Source organism: Branchiostoma belcheri, unplaced genomic scaffold (genome assembly GCF_001625305.1).
Source record: "Branchiostoma belcheri isolate BF01 breed outbred unplaced genomic scaffold, Haploidv18h27 scaffold4, whole genome shotgun sequence".
Lineage (NCBI taxonomy): Eukaryota > Metazoa > Chordata > Leptocardii > Amphioxiformes > Branchiostomatidae > Branchiostoma > Branchiostoma belcheri.
Genome location: NW_017804020.1, coordinates 3,432,241 through 3,453,306, shown reverse-complemented (window position 1 = coordinate 3,453,306; position 21,066 = coordinate 3,432,241). Strand labels below are relative to the sequence as shown.

At 43.6% G+C, this 21,066-nt stretch overlaps 2 protein-coding genes across 4 annotated transcripts; both read left to right on the top strand.

The window, feature by feature from the left end:
• The first annotated feature begins 5 nt into the window (after positions 1-5).
• On the top strand, positions 6-13,141 carry LOC109476913. The gene is made up of 10 exons (XM_019777932.1): positions 6-194; positions 723-986; positions 1,279-2,473; positions 2,706-3,447; positions 3,790-4,012; positions 4,487-4,912; positions 8,648-8,687; positions 9,015-9,050; positions 9,858-9,894; positions 10,124-13,141. Exons 1-10 carry the CDS (start codon positions 6-8, stop codon positions 13,122-13,124), a joined length of 6,153 nt encoding a protein of 2,050 aa, XP_019633491.1. The 3' UTR covers positions 13,125-13,141.
• LOC109477151 lies at positions 13,131-20,629 on the top strand. Of its 3 annotated transcripts, none has more exons than XM_019778208.1 (10): positions 13,131-14,483; positions 14,713-14,836; positions 14,965-15,213; positions 15,399-15,547; positions 15,776-15,903; positions 16,288-16,396; positions 16,945-17,156; positions 17,610-17,636; positions 18,414-18,545; positions 19,003-20,629. In XM_019778208.1, exons 1-10 carry the CDS (start codon positions 13,153-13,155, stop codon positions 20,226-20,228), a joined length of 3,687 nt encoding a protein of 1,228 aa, XP_019633767.1. In that variant the 5' UTR covers positions 13,131-13,152; the 3' UTR covers positions 20,229-20,629. The 3 variants fall into 3 exon arrangements, with proteins under 3 accessions (XP_019633767.1, XP_019633765.1, XP_019633766.1); XM_019778206.1 differs by having other exon boundaries at positions 13,236-14,483; positions 14,971-15,213; XM_019778207.1 differs by lacking the exon at positions 17,610-17,636 and having other exon boundaries at positions 13,236-14,483.
• Positions 20,630-21,066: the final 437 nt, after the last annotated feature.

Below are 21,066 nucleotides of genomic sequence, written 5' to 3'. Positions count from 1 at the left end.
GGACAATGGCTGACAAAAGGCTTAACTTGTTTCCTACAGATTGTAGCCTGAGGAAGAACATCAAAGCCCCCGTGGATGGCTCGTCCCTGTATGCCTCTGCCTCTCCTGCTACACCCTCCTCCTCTGCAGCAGAGTCAGAGTCTCCCAAGACACCCAAGGTGGACACAACGGAGCTCAGGAGTGCCATGATGCAGGTAAGGCCTAGGAAAAAAAATGTTGTGTTTCCTGTTTCCTGACTGACCCTAGAAAAAGCTGCCGACCCTAGACTTCTTTTTGTGTGGACCCCTGCAAGGGACATAAATTTTTCAAGCTGATCAACCTTTTCTAGCTCCATGATTTGACACCTGAGTGATGAAACGTTGTACAATTGGTTTTCTAATATTGACATGAAAATAAAAGTGTCCTCATGCAAGTTTTACTTTATTTAAGTGTATTGTATAAGAACTGATATCACTGAAGTCTAAGAGCCCCAATCATACAGTTACCTTACAGAAAATAGCAATATGTCCTTGGTGCTGAAATTATCCACTAAAAACACAATACAGTTTGTGAGGTGCTTTTTTTTTTCTTGCAAAAAAATGTGCTTAGAAAATACAACTGCTGTAGAAAGCCCTGACATCACATGATAGTTTGCATAGTGAAGTTTAATCCTGCAGTGGACATTGGCAGGACTTTTCATGGTAGGTGTACCACATAAATAAGTGTGTTATTTTCTTCCAAAGGTATTTGAGCTTCAGAAGATGCAAGCGGAGGGAAACATGACTGTCCAAGATTCCATCCAGAACCTGGAGAGACAGAACCTGCTGCTACGCACGCTTCAGGCCAAGGTGGAGGTTCACAGTAAGACCCTGGCCGAGGCTCAGCAGAAGAAGGTTCTTCAGGAGACAGATGCCTTTGACAACACAGACTTCACTGTTCCCAAGTACCCCATTGTGTCGCGTCTACAACTGGAGCAGTGTTTTACACATCAGCACTCATTCAACCATGTAAGAGCTCACATGCCTACATGAAAGTACATACCAATTTTCAAGTAATCTCTGTATTTTTTGGTGATAAAAGTGCTATAGGAAATGGTACATAAGGTTATATCAGGCAGATTAAACAAGTTTAATGATTGTATTACTTTTACAATCTGAAACTTTTCAATTTGCAAGTACAAAATGTATACAAACAGTGTACATTGTATGAAAACAACTAAGCCTGTTCCATGGTTTTCTTCTCTCTCAAAGTCACATATTTGTGGTATTTGTTCTAATAGTAATACTTTAACTTTGGCAGCGTTGGCAGTTGGAACTGCAGAGACGACAGCACCAGCCTGCCAACATGGACCCCCGTCTGGCCCAGGTCCCAGCCTTCCCACTCCAGCAGCACAGTGGCCAGCCCTCCGGCAGGATGGGTCCCATGCAGCCCACCTACCCCCACCAGATGCACCCCCTCAGGCCGCACGCCCCCCACCCCCTGGGGCGGAACATGCCCCTGGGTACTCAGTCCTCCCCTGTACCAGTCTCCATGTCTTCACACCCCCGTCCTCCGATGTACCCAGGCTCGTCTTACGGAGGATCACTCCCAACGCCATCTGGGTCCACTCCACCACAGCTGGGCTCAACACCGTCCTACTCACCCAGCGGGGCTTCACCTTACCTCCAGCAGACAGCCTCGGGGCCACAGGGGAGTTCTCGTCTGGGCAAGTTCCCGCTCTCCTCTCTACCACCCAACCAGAAAGCCAACGACCCCAGGCTAAGGAAACACTTAGAAGCGCTGCAGCCAAAAGTCCCTGCTGTGGCTAGAAGCAGCTCATTGCCTTCTGCTCAGGGGAGTGCAGCTACTACCACTACTGTGACCTCCCCTCTGTTAAGCTCACCACTCATCACTACATCCTCTCCAGTTATAACCAGTGAAAAGAATGCACCCTCAGACTCCCCTAAAGCGGTTAGTACAGAGAAAGTTCCTCCGGCAAGAAGTCATTCCCTTCCCGAACCCCCTGAAGCTCCAACGAGAACCCCTCCTGTTAAAAAGGAGCTACCACTGCCTCCGAAAGCTCCAGAGGCACCAGTAGTAGCACCAGCACAGGTTCAAGAAGAAACGGACAAGCCTAAAGTTGCAGATGCAGTACTAACAGACAAGCAAAAGCCATCTACTAAAGCCTCAGGCACAGCAAAGGGAAAAGATACAGCTTTGCAGCCTAAGGCTGGGGTAGTGAGCAATATTCCCTTAGAGGAGAAAGAAGAAATGAAGGCATTTCTGGACACAGTCTTTGAGGAGACCCCGGCAGAAAGCAGGATTTCTAGTGCATCAGAGATGAAGAATTTCCTGGACACTGTTGTAATAGGGAAGCCTCAGAAGGAAAAGCAGCCAAAGAAAAGAGAGAAGGAGAAAGAGGTGGTGACTCAGAAGAAGGTTCCTGAGAAAAGGAAAGAAAGACCCGAGAAGGAAAGGCTTCCTGAGAAAAAAAGGATCCGAATGCCGGAGGAAGGTAAACCTACTTTGTATGATATCATGTTCAAATTATTTGACTTAGCTTTAACAGTTGGCTCCTAATGTCGCTGGCCACAACTGTCAGTGTTAGAATGCTTGATACAATTACAATAAATAGTTGATACCTAGAATCGATCTGTAACTGTAAGCTGACATTGTACATGTATGTGGTAGGCCTGTATGAGTTATGCTTACTTCCTCTTTATTTTTCCCCCACATAACTTCCATAGATATAATAAAGAGGTGCATGCTGCCCAGCATAAGTAACTTGACCATTCCACGAAAGAAGCCTGCTCAACAGGAGAAACCATCCGTGGTAGAATACAACCACGGCGCCGGCTCTACAACCATAGACTACCAACACGGCTCTTCCTCAGGGCCCAAAATTAGTCCCATGTCCAAGGTTGTAGACTACGGGCATGGAAAAGATATAGTGGAACAGTCACTAGAGGAAGAAGAGGATGCTGATACCAGGATGCAAGCCATCGTAGTGGACTATGGACACCAGCCTCCGGCTACAAGTCTTCTAGACTCCGAAAAACTAACTACCACAGACTCAGTTTCTAACACCGATGGGAGCACTAGTATTATAGACGACCAGCAACACCCACCTGCTGGCATAGACGATAAAGTAGTGATAGAGGCTCTGCAAAGTGCTGATATAGCACAAACCAGGCCTGCTGTTACCACCAAAGATCCTCAAGAACAAGTACTAGAGCAGGAACAAGAGGATTCAAAGTTAGACAGTCAGAATGACGTTGAACCAGAAGAACAAGAGAGTGTACTTGAGGAAGAAGAGGATGAATTGACAGAGGCTTTCCTGTTCTGTAGAGATGTGTCCTATGGTGGTACAGACAGCTCCCTAACTGTGACGGTTAGAACGTTAGATGAGGAAGAGGAGGATGGGACTGTCTATGATGGCTTGACTGACAGTGAAGCCCTGGAGCTGAGTGTCGTCAGAGCAGTCTTTTCGTAAGTACCAACTTTCCTCCAACTTTCCTCTACCCTTTCTGTGAGTTGCTGCCTTTCATATCTACGAAAGCTATGCCTGTAAATGAGCAAAAAAGCAGTTTTTGATACTTGATATTGACCTGGACATTATATATAAAAGATATTAAATAAAACAATCTACAACTACTCGAGTTATGACGTTAAACTATATACACACCCAGACCACAGCTGCTCCACCAAGCCCAAACGGAAAACATAGCCTTCTGACAAAGGCAATAATTATTATTGTACAGTGATAAATCAGCAAGGAAACTGTTACCAGGGTGTGACAAGATTTCCATAGAATATTTTATTTTTTCCAAGGCATTACTATCTGGGTGACCTGGATCTTCAGGAGAATGGAGAAGACTTTGCGGAACATGTGCGAAACAGTATCCACACTCTGCACACTACCAACCAGGAGGTCAGCACCGCGGACAGACATGTGGTGGAAAATGCTGACGCAGCAAAGGAGAAGGAAGAAGAGAACACCAGTGTACCCACTACTGAAAGCACAAACAAAGTGGTTGCTGATTCTAAGACTCAGGTATGTACTTGGTGGATTCTAAAGCTGCACCAGCTACTAAGCACCTAATAGCAGCTTCGAAAAGAACAAGAAATAGTCATGGCTTTGAGTACCAGAGCTATCAACCAAGGATTGGGGTTTTCAAAAACTTGTGTCTTCCTAGAACTGTGGTAAAGTTGAACTCACTGCCACCAAGTACAGTAAGGGCATCATCACAAGATAGCTTAAAACAGCGCCTTCAGTTAGCAATGGTTGGGTGTAGCGGGTTGTTTGGTGTAATGTAGTCAACAGCCTGTAACACTAGTGTGTTGTGCCAAAGGGCAGTTACACCAGCTATACAGATATAGATTATCATAAACAGGAATGTCATTATTGTTAATGGAGGAAAGGGATAGCAGAGAGAAAAATATGAAGCTCCAGTTAAAAATGATTCCATAAATGCTCTCACTATTGCTACTACAGTTTTAAAAGTGTTCCTACTTATTTTCTGTCTAGGACAAAGCCAAGAGAAAACCTGCTGCCACACCAAGTGAAAAGCCCACCTCTTCCTTCAAGCTACGTGGTAAGAACTACTACGAACCATCCCAGGATCTTGGCGAACTGATGAAAGACCTGACCAGTCCGTCCTATAAAAGGAGTTCTTCCCACCGGCCCGTGGAAGTAACAGTCTCCGAGCTTGTTCCCAGTCCCACCAAGAAGTTTGAGAATTGCTCGGAGAAGTTTCGTCACTCCAGGGACACCCATGACGACTCCCAAGAGCTTGATTTTCACGCAGCCAAGGAGGCTGCCAGGAAACACAGCGAAAGCTCAAATGTGCAACAGATGCTGAGGTTGTTGGATGATGATCTTAAATCTCATCAACAACAGGAAGGACAGGAAGAATATCAAGCTGAGCAGGACTTGTATAAGGCATATGAGAAGGTGAGAAATCTGTTCCTTTATGTTTGAATGTTTTCTAAGTGCCATTTTCGTCAGTCTTGCAGTCTAATGCATGTTGTTGATGGAAATCTATTTCTCGTTTTGCATCGGTCAAGGTACGATACTTGGGAACTTGCATCGTTGTCAGTCATAAATTCTGAGGTTGTTGGTACGCACTTTAACTCCTTTCTTACTCCTTTTACTATGAGTGGTAAGATTGAAGCTGTATACCAATCACCTCAGGATTTATGGTGTCGTAGACTAGTCACCCGACACATTATCCTGTACATATATTTCTGTTAGGGATTGGCTTTCCTAACCCACTTCTCTCTATTCATGGTATGCACTATTACGATTCCCCATGTAGGCGTATGGTGCATCTGTCATGAAGCAGTATTGAGTTGGAGGAGGTTATTGTACTGTACTCTGTCCAGTCTCTCTCTCCCAAATGCAAGCTGATGACACTTGTGGCTGATAATTTCAAAGCTCCTGATGTTCCCAGCTTGAGTTAGCAGGAGACATTCATTCTTGACTACTCCTGTCCCGAGAATTTGATAACTTACCAAAAGGGCCAAGTGCAATAGGCCTTCTTTTACACACACTTCTCATTGGCACGAGATATGCCCCAAGATATGATTTTTTTCTCTGACACCTGAGTCACTGCAACACCGGCAGTGGTAGACAGGAGGAGCCTAACTGCAAACTTCAACTTGTGTTCAAAGGGAGATGGCCACTCCAGGAACCTTACTATGTGAGGAGCCGTCTACTGTATATATGCCAAGGAGCTGCTACAGTCTCAAGGAACTGTCAAGAGATATATTTTCTATACGGAGATCTTTTACCCAAGATGTGTAATGATATCCAAGGAAGGAGATTCTTCCGTCTCTGTGTCTTCCACATCTTGATAGCTGTTGTTGCTGAATGGAGTAAAGTGTTCGACAAGTGAAGAAACAGGTACTGTCTCACAAGGAAAACTATCATTCTGGAGCCTTGACTTGTCATGCCAGTTTGCAAGAGAACATTTTTGTATCCTGTTCAACAAGGACCTCTGTGCCTTACCTCGATCCACCAGCTTTGTGCATGTGCCTTCCCATATGGAAGCAAGAAGAAGTTATTAACTTGAACGGAGCTTAAAGGAACTACGTAGCTACGAGACAGATTCAAACAAACTGCAATTATAACAGATATAGGAACACGAAAAGCTGTCAAAGGATACATCTCAAATGCAAGATACATTTCAGTAGTGGTAGTACAGTCTCTGTTGATATCAATTAATTATACATAGTGTTCACGGAATTATCGTTGATGTAGTATTTTATGTGCACAAGGAAATCATTGGTTCAGATGTATTTTTGCCACAGGAGAATTGCATGTGGTGTTTTTTTCCTGTACAAGTAACCATGTACATAGATAATCATGTGTAATAATATATTTTGTTGAATCTTACCATATGGAAGATTAAGTTTACCCAAAGGAAGTTCAAGAATTAAGGTACTCATTCTTCCAAGAATTGGTGAGTTATCATACAGTTTGTAAAACTTTAGAACTACGTATTCTCTATATAAAGTTTAGTACTAGTGGCATCTATGCACGAGGCAATAGGAAACCATAAAGCCAGTAAAGACATTTTATTTGTAGGACGTCATGAAGCCAGTAAAGACATTTTATTTGTCATGTATAACATGTATGATGTTGCGTCATAGTTCATCTAAATTATCATTATGTATATTAAATCATTTCTTGATCAGTGAAACTAGATTTGCTTGCATGTTTCTGTTCTTACAGAGTGTTATTACTAGTTACAGGTTAGCACAGGTTAAAATCTTCCTAAACGATATTCTGGACAGACGAGACACATCCAAAGTACACCCATTTCAATATCGGGCCTTGGGATTTAAATCTTTTCCCTACTGCCTAACCCCATAGCCAATAGAGAGTTGGTAGCCAAACACTCACTTTAGGGTGCTAAAATTGATGAGCTCCTGTAGTTGCACTTAGCTAATTCGAATTCTGTAATATCCTTTCAAGAACTTTATAAGCTTTAGTCAGGTAACAAATCATTGCATGTTAATCGTAAAAATGTAGCCCATGTTTTAGCTTTCACTTACTCATTTGCATCACAGTTCATGGCTCTAACACTTAAAACTTAACGCTGGAGAACTATAGTGCTCTGTGGAATTTTTCAAGATGTCAATCATCTACTGATGCCTTCCAAGACACCTGAAGGACAAACTACAACCTGGATCTCAATTTTGCAACCCTGGACCAACTGTACAGCCACAAAGAGTTGACCAAGGAAGAAGATGGTTTTGGTCTGTACTGAACCCTAACAAGCTGAGAATGCAGGCCGTCTGGTTTTACCTGACTAACTTGTGCTGGAGTGTTGCCAGATGACAACGTACCAGAGACGCATGTTGCTAGGACCTTTAAAAACCTAACAAAGACTTGCTACATCCAAACTGTTGCTTACATTACAAGGAAAAAATTCTGTACACTTTTCAGGATAGGCAAGCTCCTAAAAATCTCTTCAATAAGACATGCTACTAAAAACTCTATATATGAAGAGAATTCAACCAAAACACTAACTAAAGATAAGACTGCTATTGACCATTTCATCATATGCCTCAATGTGTGCATGCCATGTTTAAGATTTTCATCATAATCTATAGCTAATAGCAGGATAGTATATCATCTCATCATGAGCAAGCATGTTCCAACCCTTGACAGCTCATAGTCCAAATACTGATCTCTTGTCAAAATTAAACTTGTCATTAACATAATTTATGTATTTCTTTCACGTTAAGACTAGCACCATGCCTGCATGTTGTAAAAGTATGCATGCAGTATTAATGTTCAAGTGTGGGGTATGTAGGTAAAGAGCTTATTGATTTATGAATGCCGTAAAAATGCATATTAAATATTTGGTTTAGAATTACCATTTGAAGAGTTTAAAAATTTTCTGATGCTCTGAGCAGGACATTAGGCAGGAGATGAAAAAGTTTGTAAGGAGCTTGGTTAATTCAATTTTTTTAAATGAAATTACAAAGCCATGGGAAGAAAACATTATTAGCCAATGATTTTCAACAGCAATTGAGTTGTCCTATTGGTCTCTGTGGAGCTGTTGGATGATTGTCATTTGCTACAGTCTAATTATTCAACAACAGTTGGCAAAAGCCACCATTAAACTTTAAAGTCTCCAATTTTCAACAGTTGCAGCATGCACATTGAGAACAACTAGACATTTACATTCAAGGGACAGTCATGTCATCTTAAAGCTGCTACTACTTTTGGCATATCATATTGCATTAAACCCACTAGTACTTTACAACAGGAGCAATGACAACACCATTAAAAACTGTACTTTTCAGTTGTTTGAATGTATGACAGAAACAGCAAAAGTGGTGTCAATTGTCAAGTTAATTGTTTAGTGTGCCTTCAACAATGATGTTGCCACAAGGACTTGTCAAAAAGATTGCCAGCCTTTGTATGTGCATACAACTGAGTTAAAAGAAACAGATCAGTAAAGAAAGGAAACATGGTGAAATTCCTGATACAAATCCAGTACTTTGCTTCAAAGTTAATGTGTCAACAGACAACATTTGGCCACTTGTACACCATTGCTTGTTCCGTTATTTTGAGAAATCATGAATTGTAAAATTAAAAAGATGTTGTAGATCATACTTTATTTCAAATCCAGGTACACTTAAAATGTTTCTTATTTTCCTGTTGTGCATCTAGGAGCAAGATGAGCAGAAAGTTGTCATTCCAGGACTAGGAGGTATGTTGATATTTCTGCTTGCATCAGCAAATGTTAATTTAATTAAGCAGCAATGTCTGTATGTCTGGGTTTGTATAATATTCTTTATCATTTGTAACAAAATAATTACATGTATAATGAATTTAGACAGTAATCCATTTTGCATTATTAAACCTAAAATCAGTTATCCTTACCTGAAGCATACAAAAAATAGATTTTAAGTGAAATTGATCATTTAAAACTACTAGTACCGGTACTTCAAAATTTGTTGTCAGTACCGCTGGCAGTTTCAGTTTTGTGAAGATTTTCAACCTTGCTGTATTGTTGACCATCAGATTTTACTTTCAGCCAATGATGACCAACTCAAATGCCTGCAACCAAAAGGTTAAAGCAATATGTACTTCTGTATTCTTTCAAATTGGAATGTTAAATCTCTTTTTAATCAATCAAATAGCCGGGTCTCTGTCTCTGATTCTAATGAGCTGTTGAATGGTGTAAAGCTTTAAGTGTGATCTCACACCTCGGTGCCTTAATCTGCATGGGCGGGATTGGCCACAAAAATTCTGTGAATTATTTTGCACCTTTTAAAGGCATCCAATGCAATTTCAGGGCAGCAAGACAAAATCTACTAGTATTCTAGATGAGGAAATCTGTCTGATATTGACATTTACTGCATATTTTTGTCATCATTTCATACTTAAAGCGTTTGAAATAGCCAAGAAACGGGAGGAGTCTGTTTATTTTTTTGGTATCACCAGTAAATAGCTCAGAACCAGTCTACTATACAAAACAAGCATCACATTTTTGCCTCACAGATATCAGAGTATGCTATGCAATAGAGTAACTTACCACATTATTATTACAAAATGACCAGAAAATTGAATTTGAAAGTCCAGTTTTACTGCCCTGAAATCACTTTGAATGCCTTTAATTTGAAATGAATTTAGGAAGAACATATACTGGGATGGTAAGCTATCTTTTTGATAATTTGCTTCAAAGGTGCCTTGCATCCTCTTTATCAAAATCTGTTGCTCTGAGCTTTGTAAAAAAACAAATTCAACTTAATAAAGTTAATATGTTTCACTGTGGTTTTTTTTCCAATATTGTGGGGGCAGGTGTGCTTGTGTAGTGGGACCAGATGTGGTTGTGTTGTGGAATTTTCCCTCATTTTGTTTGCATCCTCTATTGCAGGTGACGACCTTCATGTTGCAAATACAGGGCACTCTTGGTAAGTCCTCCAATGACAAAATTCTTGTCCTCAATCTAAAATGCCTTCCAAACAAACTCTGAAAATGTCTTCGAAACAAACTCTGCTGGTAAGTTCATCTGTGCTGGTATAAGTCAGATCTTTCCTAAAATAATATCACAATAACTGTCATCTGTGATAGTGTGTACAAAAAATGTACGATAACCCTGGTGAAAACAGCATTTTTAAAGTTTTTCTGTTGCCCCTTCAGGTTAAGAGCTGCAGGAACAGGGATCCAGTGTCGCACAGACAAGTTGGAGGAAGACCTAACCCTCAGCACCACTCAGGGCGCCCAGCGGTCCGGCCTGCTGCGTTCCACAGCCTCCGCCATGTTGGACCCTCGTCTGAGCAAGAAGCTGTGCAGGCAGAAGCAGGGCAGCTCCTCCAGGTTCACCAAGACTCAGCAGAGGGAGCCCTGTGATCTGCCTCTGCCCAAGTTTGCGGAAGACGTAATGCACTGGCTGAAGGAAGAAACTGGCATCAACAGATTTGGCTTTGAAAGCAGTGTCAGAACTACATCACAGCGAGGACATGAGGTGACAACCAATGTAGATTCTGCTCACCGACAGAAGGACATTTCCCCACTGTTAAATGTGGATGGCTCCACTGGGTCTCGTAAGGAATCCCAGAGGATCTCTCTCAGTGAAGTGAACGAGAAGGTGTCCTGGTGGTTGGAGAAGTTTAGACCAGGGCAGCAGCCTAGTGAAGCAGGGAATGTCCAAGAAAAGGCAGTAACGTCATCACTTGCTCCAACTGTTGAACTGAAAGCGGTTTCGTCTGCAGGAATATCAGAAAGCGCTGCTGTTTCAGACACTGTTGTCAATAAACCGGAGGTCGAAGCTCATAATGAGCATCTTTTGGAGAAGCGAGAAGCTACCACCATTCCTACTCAAGAAATCGCCATTCCACTGCCAGACATAAAATCTACAGTTGTTACAACAGATGTTGAAGCACCTGTGCCAGAATCTAAACCTACTCCTTATGACCAGACATCTGAAGACATTCAGATGTTAGCACCTCCCACCTCTGACACAGCAGACTTGGACTTGCCACAGCGGGCAAAACTTGAGCCTGTTCGTGTGGAGTACAGGTCCGGGGTGGTGAAGAGATCCAACTCATCCTCACCTATTGCAGTGGCTGTTAGTTCCCCTGTCCATATGGCACCAACGCCTCTATCTCCCACCCACCATGGCCCTGTTCAAACGTATACACCAGTGTCTCCTGCTACAACAACAGCACCACCTACGTCAGTAACACCCCAGCAGAAACATCCAGGTCTGTTAACAGATCAGAACGTATCGCTTCCTCAGATGCCGTTGCAGCCACCAGGGCTTGTGATCCCTTCCCTTTCATTAACCAGATTGAAACATGAAACTGCAGCAGTCTCGGAGCAGCCTTGCGCTTTTGTAACAGCCACTGCGGTCACTGCATCAACAACTGCAGCATCCGCAGAGTCTATTTTGCCTGCAGTTGAAGAGAAAGCAGGACAAGATGATGTTGAAACTGCAGCAGAGAAAGTTGCTGTTGCAGGTGACGATTCTCTACAGACAGAAAATGAAGTAGCCGCCACCTCAATGCCTGCCGAAGCATCCCTGTCCACGTCAGCTGAAGCATCAATTTCAACATCTACTGAAAAAGGAAGGAAGTCCAACGTTACAAAAGACAATGTTACTGAAGCAGCAGCAACCTCCCCACCTGGTCTGTCATCTCCCGAGAAAGTTGAAGTGAAGAGCAGGGTGGATGCATCAGGGGAGAAAAAAGAAGAACCAACAGTTGTTGAGGCTCAGTCACCAAACAAGATTCCACCAAAACAGCCTGCTGTCATTAAGTCCCCTGCAGAAATTATTACATCCAAGCCGGTGAAACCAGTGGTCGCTCGAAAACCCACCATCGCTGAACTAGTGGTAACAAGGTTAATGAAAGAGAAAGCAGGAAAAAAGGCGGGAAAGAAGGCGTTAAAGAAAGGTAGCAGAGCAAGTTCCCCAGTGTTCGAAACACAGGGAAAAGTGTTAAAGAAACCAGGTACGATCACAATAGCTAACTTGAAACAGTCACCAGTAGCAGCGTCAAAGGCAGCTCTAGCAAAGTCTGCAGGTGGAAAAATCAAGTCCCCTGGCAAAAAGCTAGCCAAAGTTCAAAGCAGTGTCCACAAAAGTGCAAAGGATGTTATAAGTGATGCATATCATGACTTTGAGAAGGAGGTATCTAAGACACTTGAGGAGAAAGGGCTCTCTGCCTTGGCTGTTTCAGTGTCGGAAGACTCACAAGGTTCTAAGGATGCAGTACAAGTCAAACGCCTTTCTCGTCTCACCAGGTTCTCCCGGTTCTACCAGTCCTGCAAACATGATGTGAAGTACCCAGACAAAGTCAGGGAAACTCTTGTGGATGCAGATTATGCAATCAGACGAACAGAAAGGCAGATGACCAGGAAAATACAGATGGAAGTGGAGAAAGAAAGAAACAGGCAGCATGTCAGAGACACCTCGAGTGAAAGGACTCATTCCAGTGTTAAGAGAGAAGCAAGCGACAAGAAAAAAGTAGCTGACACAGAGCACAAAACAGCAGGTGCAATGACAACAGCATCAGAAGCTGGTCATAAGCGGGAAAACAAAAAAGAAGAGGGATGTAGTCATCAAAGGCATGGTAACACAGAAGCAACTGTGTACTTTGCCATGCACAACTTGCAGCAGAAGACTAATACCATGCTCCATGACAGCAATGATTCGTGTCCCATGACCAATGACATTGACCTCACATTCAGTAAAGGAAAGCATCTAAAGCTTTCACAGAGACCTGCAAGTTATGTCGACTCAAAGATGGCAAGGAGAATTGATGACGTTGTCATGGACTCCCTTGTTCCTCTGCCCTTGCCAGAAAGGTACGCACCTAACGTTCCTCTCCACAACCAGGAAAGTTCTTCTGATGAAGTGATGACACCACCATTGTCACGAGATCACGACCAACCAGACACGTTGGGAGAAACAAGAGCCCCTTACTTGCCACAGAGTCAGGCACCAATACCAGATCCAGCCTCTGCTGCCTACAAAGTAGAGATACCTGCAGACGTTCCAGAACTGGCGGACGAACCAGAAGCCCCGGCACCTCCTACTTTCGTAAGGCCGCTAAAGGCTAAGCTCATACCTAATCGTCATCAACATCAAAACCAAAACATGTCTGGATCCGGCATTGCCACAGTGGACAAAGGTTTCTGATGCAGAAGTCAAGCCACAAACGTATCCCATGTACGAGCTGCCCCCCAGAAAACCCACCGAAGAGCATCAGTTTGATTACTCAGCTCGTGTTTCTGGTGTTGATCAACCCACACCAGGGGTATTGGAGCCTATGAAGTCCCACAGTATCACAGTACCCCAACATAATGGTGCTGAACAGAATCCCTATTCTGGAGGCTCCTGGACAGTACCAGGGTGGGGTCCAACAGGACGGTGTCCTTGGTACAGCCAGACTCAGTCACCGTATGTCTTCACACCTTCCGTCTCTAAACCGTCATCCGAGCCTCCCCCACCCGGTGTGGACGATGGAGGAGACAGCCCTCTCCTGGATGAAGGGAGATACGACAACAGCTCCATTGATCGTATCATTCACGAGGTTGACAGAGACTTCACCAAGGTGTTTGACAGCAGCGTGGAGAATGCAGAAAAAGTGCCGATTCAAGAAGACGTCAGGAAAGTTGAGTTTCGTGACAAACCCGATGTGGAGACCTCCTCAGCTCGACCTTTCTCTAACGTCGAGGCCCTTGTCAATGAACTGATCGCAGCAGGTAGGTCTGCAGCTGACACCACAGCACCGGCCAAAGAGGACAACTCAGAGTATCTGTACGGAGAGTATGGGACACCGATAAAACCTGTCCAGAAAGTGTCCTGTTCTGTAGAATCAGGTCAGAAACATCACGACAAAAGCAAAAAACAGTGGGGATCATTGCCATACCAGGGGGAGTTCTCTCTACATGTCGATCACGAGGCCACAGATGAGATCGTTGTGGATCTGTTGAAGGACTTCTTTGAGCAGATATCGGATACTCTAGGGTCCTACAACCTTCCACAGGCAGGTTCCCAGCCGGATGTGCTGGGATCTGCTGGCTTGAAGGATCAAGGATCTCATCTCCCAGCACTATCCAGCCAGGCAGTGGCTATGGTCAGGGGGAATAAAAGACATGCCGAGATGGACCCATCTCAGGAAAGACTGTTCAAGTGGCAGAGGTTTCACAGTAACATGGAAGATGACTCTGCTGAGGAAGTGTTTCATGTTGATGAAGAGGATGCAGATCGGTTCAGAAGCCATCTAAACCAACTGTCCAAACACTGTTCTAAAGAATCCCACTTCAAGGTGGATTCTGTCACCAAGGGCTCCTACCTCGCCACCAAAACAAGACTGGTAGAACTTGCCGGCAGTCCTCGCAAGCAGCCCAGAGTTATGGGGACTGCATCGTCAGAGACTGAAGAGGGCCACTTGGGTGGCTCTGTCAGGTTCATGAACCTCAGCACTGAAGCCAAGGAGAGGATCCTGCAAGCACGAGCAAGAACCACAAGGATTGTCAACACCCTAATGACCAGGTAAACCATCTTAAACTTCGCCATTTCTTCCCTGCAGATATCAGTTGTAGGCATTTCTAGGTCTGGTAAGACCATGAAGGTACATCTTCTACACCAAGTTCGTAATGATTGCTTTTACGCTTGGATACACGCAGATATCAGTTGAGTATAAAATGTGTGCTTCCTTGATAAATGTACATTCACTGAGTCAATGTCTCAAATGCAATTTTTCTCACCATGAAAACCTCAGATACAGTAATGAGATACAGGATGTAGCAGAGGAGGACCATGTCATTGAGCCTTTCAAGAAACTCAGCAAGAGACAAAAGAAGAACCTCAAGAAGCTCAAGCAGAGAGGGTCCAAATCTAAAAAGGTATTCCATTCAATTCTGGATTCAGTAAAGCTACAGCTATTTCCCTGTCATGTTTTTACAGCACAAGTTAGACATGTAAAATATTAGGAAACTTTACTGTTCTACTGCTTACTCTGTATTCACTGTCTACACAGGCTAACGTCCCACTAGAAGTGAGCTATGCCAGCCCCATCACATCAGACTCAGATACAGAGCTCATCCTTGCCCAGTCCCCTGACAGATCTAGAGAGTCCTCCCTACCACCACAGCCAGACCCAGCATCTTACAGTGAAAAATCTGCAGACCAACCACAGCAGGAAGCGCCACCTAGCAGCTCATCACAGAACTGGTTCTATGTCTACAACCCTCATGGTGATGCTGCCCTTCAGGAAGTCAAGGTAGCTTGCTGAAATTTGGGCTAGAAATATGGTACCCTTATGACATCCAGATACACGTTTAATACATTAACAGAATGACCAGAAAATTGATGGTTTTGCTGCCCTAAAATTGAATTTGATGCCTTTTGAGATATTATATACATGTAGACCTTCAGACAGTTACAGTCTGTTCCTCCATCCCTCAGGACTTCCTGGTCAGTGCTGGTGGGAGTGAGCTTGACCCCTTTAACCTGTCCCTGGTGGCGGACATCCCGGGGGTGGACGTGTGGGTGGTCATCAGGAACTCGGACACACCCGACGTGGCGCACATTCCTAACTTGTACGAGCTCAAAAGGTAACAAGACTCCATAGGCGACAGTTCTCTGTGAAGTTTTATATTTTGCAAATTGGGAAAAGCATAGTGTATATAAACAGTGTGTGAGCACTTCACAACTGGTAACAACATTTTGTAAAAATGGCTTAAGCCAGTCTTTTTCCTCGCATCTTCTTGGTTTTCATTAATGTGGATTATGAAATTTTATTTGTTACACTCACTATACTCTCCATCACATGTTTATCCTAGGATGCCAATGGTGAAGTTTGTTGGTCTGGACTCCATTGATGACTTGCGGAACCAGACCTACTGCCATATCTTCACACGCGGTGCCATCGTAGTGCCAGACGAGAAAGTTCTCATCCAAGCCACTCCAGGTGAGAAGAAAGAAGAACGTGTTACAACTTTCATATACATCTGTTTTAAAAGTTTAGAATTGTTGTGTTCCAAATTATGTGTCCAGTGGTTAGCGACGGTCACCCTGTCTCTGGACCAAGGGATTCAGATTTTGAATTCTGAGCTGTTGTCGCTCACCCAACAGGCATGCTACTGTAAAGGGTCACATTCCTAAAGACTGGACATTAAGCCTTGGTCAACTGTTCATTGTACTTCTTGTTGAGAAGAGCTAGATATAGCATCTCCGTCTTCTCTCTGTCAGACCAGTGAAGAGTACCTCTTTGGTGAGCTAAAACTGGATGGAGATCACTTTCCTTTTGTGAAGAAGACCAGTTCAAAACTTAACACCAATCCCTGTACTTCAGGAGAGCTGCAGGCTTTGTGCCAGTTTATAGAGGAGCAGACCTTTGAGAAGGATGAGCCATGGACGATGAAGTTACACTACAGCACTCGCCTCGCCCTGGAGAAGATGAAGTAAGTGTGGATTACTGTATCAGATTACCTTGTCAGATAGAAAGGGAAAATATTAAACAATTCTCCTAAAACCTTACTGAATAATTTCATCACATTGATGAATGAATGAATCACAAGGTTCTTTATTCATAACAAGTCAAACAATTGTTAAACAATTCTGGTTTAACAAGAATCAACATTTCAATAATTCTTACTCAAGGCAATTACATATGGTTTACTGTGCACTGGTTTACTTGGTCTAGGTACATGTAGGTCACAATTACTTTATGTTTGGCACTGCATTGTTAGCACTTACTATAGCTTCAGCGCACAGTGAACCAGTCATAACTCCCCTGATGAAGATGGCAGATGGCTATCAAAGAAACATTGCCTCTCGTGAACAAGTGATTGTGTGCAAAGAGCTAAAGAACAAACTGATTATTTCGCAAGAGAGCAGTCATGTTGAAAATTTCAGGTCTACATGTAGTGTACTACATTTGTATTTTCCTTTTTTCATCATTACTAACTTGACCAATATATTCAGCAAAACTGATTTCTGTCCTGCCCAGGAATGACATCACGTTGGACTACGCTCAGCGGGAAGAGTCGTGGAAGATGCTGAGTTGTCTGGATCAGTACGTCAGGAAGGGTCTGGCAGAGTACCTCCCACTCCTGCACGGCTGTGGGGATGGGGACAAGACACCTATCGAGATGCTCCCCTGTGTAGCCAAGATCCAGTTAGAGAACCTGGAGACTTGCAGGCACATTGTCATGCTCACAGGTAAGGACTTGTCACCTTATCATCATAGATTATAGGTGTATGGAATTGTGTCCCTGACGTTAACCCAAAAATATCTAGACATGTCACCTGGAATTTTCTGCAGTAGATCCTTACATGTATTGTACAAGTTTAGGTCTTCTCTTGAAAGTTCATCTGTGTTGGTAAAGGGTTTATGACACAAGTTTGAACTGTAATGGCCAACACAAAAAATTGGAAGTTTAGGTCTGTTCATCACTTAGGATTGAGGTGCTATCAGATTTTAGTAAGTATCAAGAGTAAGTTGGTAGGTTTTGATTAGAGAAGTAGCAAGGACTCTTGCTAATTTTATTTGTTAACACACCAGGTTTTATCTATTATAAGAAAAATCACAAGGAAGGGTTGGAGTTTACATTAAAATTATCAAGAACATAGATTGTACTGATGAATGTTTTCTCCCCTGCACATCATCTGCAGACCTGGATCAGTACAGCAAAGAGGCTGGTATGTCTTAGAATCACAGTAACTAGTGACTTTTTCCCTAAAGCTCTTCTTCCTGTTTGCACGGCTGGCTTTTGGTTTTCTCTTTTTTTTCACAATACGGGATGTCTACAGCTGGTGGAGGTTGTGCTGCCATACTTGTTTCTTCTTTCTTTCTCTGCATGTGGTACCAGTAGTGGTAGATCACTAGTATTGGTAGCCAGTAGACATTTGTAGCTGGATAGATTTGGTGATGGGGGAAAGGTTTAAATCTTATCTTTTTGTGGTGTTGTAACAGGCGGCATACTTCAAATCAAATTGCTGTTTGTAATGCTAAATAATGGTAATTTTGTAAAATATAGTTTTGTACCTGTACATGTAAATGAGTACCTGTAAAACAGTATTATAAAACCTGTATAAAAGGATTAATGTCACATACATGTATACCCATCAAAACACCTTGAGACGAAGTGTTGTATCATTATACCTTGATTTGACTTTTACCTTTAATTTTGTTATGTTTCAAATATCTTCGCTACATGTACTGAGTGCAATGTAAAAAGACAATTTTGAAATGCAGATTCTATCGCATATGTTCATTGTTATCAATGTTGTACAATTTAAATGTAAAGGCCCTTTTATCATTTTTTTTGCACACAATATCTGATATTCTTGTCGTATCTGTCAGCATATGGCGAAGTTCTGCCCCACCAGAAAAGTTTGTTTTCAAGTCTGGTCTGTCCTGGTAACAAATTCTCCCTCATGTAGTTTAAACACCTTTTTTTTCATCCCTTACCACAGACCTGGACCAGAGCAGCGAGCAGGCTGGGATATTCTGGAAGGCAGGGATTGGGGTAACCAGTCTGAAGGAGTTCCTCAGTGTGTTCACTGGCTGGAAAGGGGAACAGAAGGACAGTGGGAAGGAATTTCAAGGTAGGACAGTAGGTTGGTTTAAGGAAGACTGTGTTCTCACTATAATTTCATCAGGTTGGTATAACATAGGATATTTGGATTTTCTTACACACAAATAGGGATTCTTCCTACATGTACCTTGCTTACATAAAGAAGAAAAGAAAAAGAACAGAAGAAATCAGCAGTGACAGACTACACAGGTGGAAACAACAGCATAATAGACTGGGAGGGGGCCCGGGTGATCAACCTTTTAGGTCTAGCAGATGTAATTTGCTCGTTTTAAATGTACATACATGTATCATCCCAAAAAATATGTCAATCAAAATGAAATGTGGTGCTACTAATGTAGCTGTCACACTTATCAAAAATACCAGTAAGTACAATAGTGGTGACATATCTGGTTGTTCTCGATATTCTGTAGATACATTTTAGTCTGAAACCATCCCTTTAATACCTTTTTGTTGTTTCTTATACCCAGGCGAGCAAAGCTTCGCAGACACTCCACAGTCAGACAAGACTGAGCACGCAGAGGTTTCTGGGAGGACAGGAAACCTGATCGAGATATCAACTCTACCAGTGTTGAACGAGAAAGCACAGGAAGAAAAGGTGACAGAAGGAGCAGAGGTTCAAGGGAAGCCTATCCCGTCACTTGGCTCTGCCACCAACCACATGCCACTGGTTCCGTATGTCACTGAAGACTCCCCTGAGGGTCAGCAGACGGTGAGGTCGTCTCAGACAGATTTTGGGGAGACGGCAGAATACCAACAGTACTTGGAGGCTGTGTCACCCCAGGTACAGGCCTCGCCACATGTTTCACCCGGTGCTAAGTTAGTAGTACCCGCGGCAGGACAGTCACCTTCTTCCCAGTGCACTGCACAGGGGCAGACTGCTACTACGCCACATGAGGTAGCCCACCCACAAGTTCACGTGTCTCCTCTTGCTCGAGAAGCCCCACACACCCAACCCCCTCAGCCCCAGCAACCCCCTCACCCCTCTCCTTACCCGGCCCAAGCTACACAGAGTCCCCACACCCCACTTCCAGCCTATCCGGTATCCTCCACCCCAGCCCAGGGCTTCACACCCCAGCCTCCCTACTCCCAGCCTTCGTCTTTCCTGCAACAGTCCCCAGTACCTCAGACAACACCATCCCCCTCCTACCTACCACAGTCTCCATACCCTCCTCAGTCTGTACCATACTCGCCTGCCTACCATTACCCCCAACAGTCGCCCTCCCCTATGGCACCTGGTACTGCAGACGGCTCACCACAGGCACAGGCCTTCTCACCGTACCCTCCGTACTATCCCTGCCAGGAACAAGCCCCCAGCCCTCAAGACCAACCTGGGTACCCACCTCACTTCCAGTTCCCTGAAAGTTATCCAGAAATGCACGGACCACCAATGCATCCAGGACCTCCAGGGCCAGAGTACTACATGGGTCCCCCTCCCCCACCCCACCTTAGAGGACCGTTTGCACACTCTCCACTACCGTACGGTGGACCTCCCCCAACTCAGGGGTCGGGGGCTGAAAGTGACCATTCTCTGAGTCCTGGAGTAGACATGGAAACAAAACCGGTGGAGAAAAAGCCTCATCCTGGCTCCACTTCCCCCAGGGCTCGGATCCAGAGGTCCAAGGCAGCTGCAGGCAAGAGGCCAGTCCGCCCTCCCCCCACCAAAGTCCAACCGCCAACCCCTACACCCACCTAACACAGCTGGTGATACAGCCAGAACTTTCAAACTGTGGAACATTGTAACAGTTGTAAATATGTAATATGCAACATGTACTAAGGTTCCACTTGAAGTTGTTTCATGGGACAGGCATGTGGAAATTTATTTTTAAGTATGACAAAAATGGCAATAATCTGATCAGTATGATTCAGTTTTTACCTAGTGTGGAACTGGTACCAGAAGTGAGGGGAACATTTTTATATGCAGAATTTCACAGATCGAGTCATCTTGACCAAACATTGTACTTACTCTGCATATATTAAGCATATACATGTATGTCTAAACCTCTATGCAGTAGAAGAAAGCATAGCAGGGATGTCAACACCTCAGCACATGGTTATGTGCTTAATGCCAAAGGCTTTTCAAAGTGTCATAGAGATTACTTACCTGTACTTGAAAAAGCAGGAAAGCATGCAGCTACTGGTGACAACCAACAGCAGAGACCTACATTGTATATTATTTCAAATATTACTGATACAATGTACTTTCTCGCGTAGGACAATGCCATTGACATGTACACCTCTCAAAAGTTTCCGGTATTTAGCAGACAGTTTGGAGATATTGCTAAATTTTAGTATACAATGTCTTTTACAGGCATAGAAATGTTTGGACATGATATTGATCCTGAAGAGAAAGGAAAGTTGATCCAAGGCCATTGAATCATGCAATGTTTGCACATTCATGTGTATGTAGAGCCAAGAAGAATGTAGAGCACTTTGGCAGAATGTACTCCATCTGTGCGAAAGCCCCATAATGTATTGTGCATGGCACTTTGGCAGTAGTCTCGTATGAGGTCCTATTCACATATCTAAGGATA